The 3229-nt window shown below is 34.1% G+C and overlaps 1 protein-coding gene across 1 annotated transcript; it reads right to left on the reverse strand.

The window, feature by feature from the left end:
* On the reverse strand, window positions 1–2989 carry LOC107005727 (outer envelope pore protein 24A, chloroplastic-like). The gene is made up of 3 exons (XM_015204379.2): window positions 2716–2989; window positions 1583–1942; window positions 1–247 (listed from the first exon to the last, which is right to left on the reverse strand). Exons 1-3 carry the CDS (start codon window positions 2926–2928, stop codon window positions 164–166), a joined length of 657 nt encoding a protein of 218 aa, XP_015059865.1. The 5' UTR covers window positions 2929–2989; the 3' UTR covers window positions 1–163.
* Between the last annotated feature and the right edge of the window lie 240 nt (window positions 2990–3229).

Here is a 3229-nt window from a genome sequence, read left to right on the forward strand (position 1 = left end):
TAGCAGAAACAAGAATAAGATATGCGTACACTTTATCGAGAAATATGAAGTTCTACAGTATAATGTACTGGCAAATCTCGATCATAAATTTTGAGGACTAAATAGGTAACTAGTGAATAATACAACAACTATATGAAATGATCAAATGAAAATACATAAAGAGTTACAAGTCAAAGTCCCATGAAGTCTCAGCAGTTAACTTTGGCAGTTTAAGTTCATCATCATCCAAACACATAGATGCAGAAACCTGGAGGCAAGAATTGTTTGTGTCAAGAGTCTGGTAGCAGTGGCGGGAAACAACAACATGATAAGGAAAACATAGTAGTATATATTTTAGATTTCTTCGTTAGCTATCAAAAGATCAAACGAAGAGAACATTTTACTAACGAGATTGACCAACTACAAATCAGTTCCTGTGTTTTCGGAAGATAATGCATAGTAAAATAGGTAAGATGATAAAAGCATCAGAAACAAAAAGGACAGAAACTGACTCCACTTCTCTGATTTGCTCTACAGGCTAATATCACAGAATGTGAATCAACAAGGAATCAAACAATTAGCATAAACTGGAGCATGTTTTTAATTTACGACATTAGTCTGGAAGAGGAACCATTGAGTAAACTCATTTTGCTTGTAAGATGGTATCTGTCATCCAGAAATCCATCTCCGTTCTTTCATATTTTCTCAAACTTGTAGTCTTAAAAACTACTAACTGACTAATCCCTAAAACATGTGATGTCTTGCAGGCATAGCACTGAGGGGCAAGACGTCTTAAGCAGAGCAAACACCTTCAAATGATTAACAAGGGACTCATTTTTAAACAAAGTAGTGCAAAGAAAGTACGCGTCCACTTAGTACCCCAATATACCATTAGATCAAGATAATATGGTTTCATGTTTCGTTTTATGAAAGAGGCAGCCATGGGAAGGCTCTCCCTAGGCAAAGTATGGAAAACCGAAATCAAACAGGCAACCACCGCCTAATGTATGAACCCCTTAACACACTCCCTATCCTCGACCCTACTTGTTTCCATTGCTAACAATTCTATTATTGTGGACTATTCCACTGTGTAAGCACTGCAGAGAATTCCGCAAGGATGACAACAGACTGGCAGATATTAAGTCAAATTTTTGGCTTATCGAACATCCTATCAGAAGTGGAGTAAATGATTCATTCTAAAAGGACTAGTGTAGTAAAAAAGTGGTTCTTCAATTTTATACTAGAAGATAGCTTTGTAATGGATTTTCTCAAAACTCGTCTATACTTTCAAATTTCAATGTTTGTCCACCTATAAGGATTTTAAACAGCAAGTACAATCAACATACCATCAAATCTTGTACAAATCAAAATAATCTAAGGAAAAGATTGTGGCCTGACAAAATAATCTTCGAATCAAACAAAAAAAAAATCAAATTTAAATAGCAATACAAGATCATTGTTACTTCTATTACTCACTCAAATAAGGCAACCAAGAAGATACGGATCAATCTATCAATTGTATCGTATGAGTTATATAAATCATCTACCGCTTTTTATTCAGGTCTATATCAATAATATAACTCAAACAATAAAATAATTGTACCTTAAACGATCCACCTAGCTTAGAACTCCTCGACCAGTGAAGCCCCAAATTCCTACTCGGCGTCTGATACGTAGCTTTACAAACATCAATCCCGTAAACTTTATGAGACACTGCAAAATCCCAAGAATCCTCTTTTATATCATAGCTCGGCTCAAAAGTAGTGAGTCCTCCATGAACATAACTATACTTCAATTTACAACCTCCCGAACCCAGCTTATGACTGACTGACAACTTGTTCGCGGAATCAAACACCAATGTCCCATCCAGTGTTGTTTTGTCCTCTCCTCTAGAGCGAGTGTACTTCAAATTCAATGGCTTCTCCAAAACGTTTATTGAGTTCATAAATTGAAATTTGATGTCCTGAAATCACAAAAATCCTAAAAAAAATAGTAAATAATAGTCCATACTAATTTTAAACAAGTCCAAAAAATGTTAGTACAAAACATAAAAAGATAACTCTTTGGATTTTCTCCCTCCTTTTAAGAAAAGCATTTTAAATTTTCAAATTTCTTCAATTCATAGACCAAAAAAAAAAAACTAAATCAGCACTGTTTTGTTTAGTGGCAGAGTAGTCTTGTCGTCACGAAAAATAGATAATCATACCCAGTGTTTGTTAGTGTTGAACCGCTCAATATACCATCTTTTTTGGTAGTGTTAGCGTGGCCTATTGGTCAATAAAGTCGGTTGAGAGCATAAGGTGTCAAGTTCAAATCTCAACAGAGAAAAAAAACACTAGATGATTTCTTCACGTCTAACACAGCTACCTGTATATACCAACTGGTGTTGGAATGTAAACCTAAAGTTGATCCAAACATCACACTTATACAAAACACTTATCCTAAAATATCTTTGAAATATTTTGAACAATCAATTATTGTGTTATTATCAATCATGCTCAAATGCACAGTCAAAATTATACTATTCGACTCTTGAAATTCGAAATGTTATCATATAAATTGGACAGACAGTGTCACAGTCCACTGAGATTCAGCTATTTATTGCTTCGATTCACGGATAATTATAACCGGCATAGTGATTTTACAGCTAAGATCTACTGAAATTTAGCACAAAAATAAACTATAATAATTTTAAAAAAAAAAACATGAAAAATGCAGAGAAGAAATTCACCGCACATTTTTGGGGACGTTGTAGTCGAAGATGAAGGAGTTAGGTTTTTCAACGGCGAGAGATAAGCCGTTTAAACTGGGACCGTTGATTACGGTAGCATCGGTCATAGAAGCACGGAGCTTAAAGTCGCCGGCGTTGAAAGTTACAGTGGCGCCGCCAGTTGCCGCTTCTTTTTCAGTTTCAGTCGCATATCGAGCTTTCACTGATGCCTTCAACATTTTTTTTGCCGATTGAAAAAAAATTTTAAAAAATAGTGAAAAATACTATGAATTTATCAATGTATAAATAAATAATTTCAAACTTTTAAAATACTGTAACTTTTACTTTTGCTAGTTTTCTTAATTCTCACGCTAAATGATCTACCAAACTTTTTTTTAAAAATTGAATTTTGGCAACTATTAGGAGGTTTAACGTGTCAGGCGTAATAATTTTGAGATAAAATATAGTGTATTTGATTAGCAAGTTAGAGATACTTAGATTATTTATTTCATCGATCATATCATAACAATGAAATAAGTT

Source organism: Solanum pennellii, chromosome 12 (assembly GCF_001406875.1).
Source record: "Solanum pennellii chromosome 12, SPENNV200".
NCBI classification, from domain to species: domain Eukaryota; kingdom Viridiplantae; phylum Streptophyta; class Magnoliopsida; order Solanales; family Solanaceae; genus Solanum; species Solanum pennellii.

Excerpts from the sequence above, each read along its gene's own strand:
- LOC107005727 (XM_015204379.2), bottom strand. The coding sequence starts at position 2,928 with ATGTTGAAGGCATCAGTGAAAGCTCGATATGCGACTGAAACTGAAAAA. Across the intron at positions 1,943-2,715 it reads ACTACAACGTCCCCAAAAAT|GACATCAAATTTCAATTTAT; the intron begins GTGCGGTGAATT and ends TTGTGATTTCAG. Across the intron at positions 248-1,582 it reads AGCTAGGTGGATCGTTTAAG|GTTTCTGCATCTATGTGTTT; the intron begins GTACAATTATTT and ends TCTTGCCTCCAG.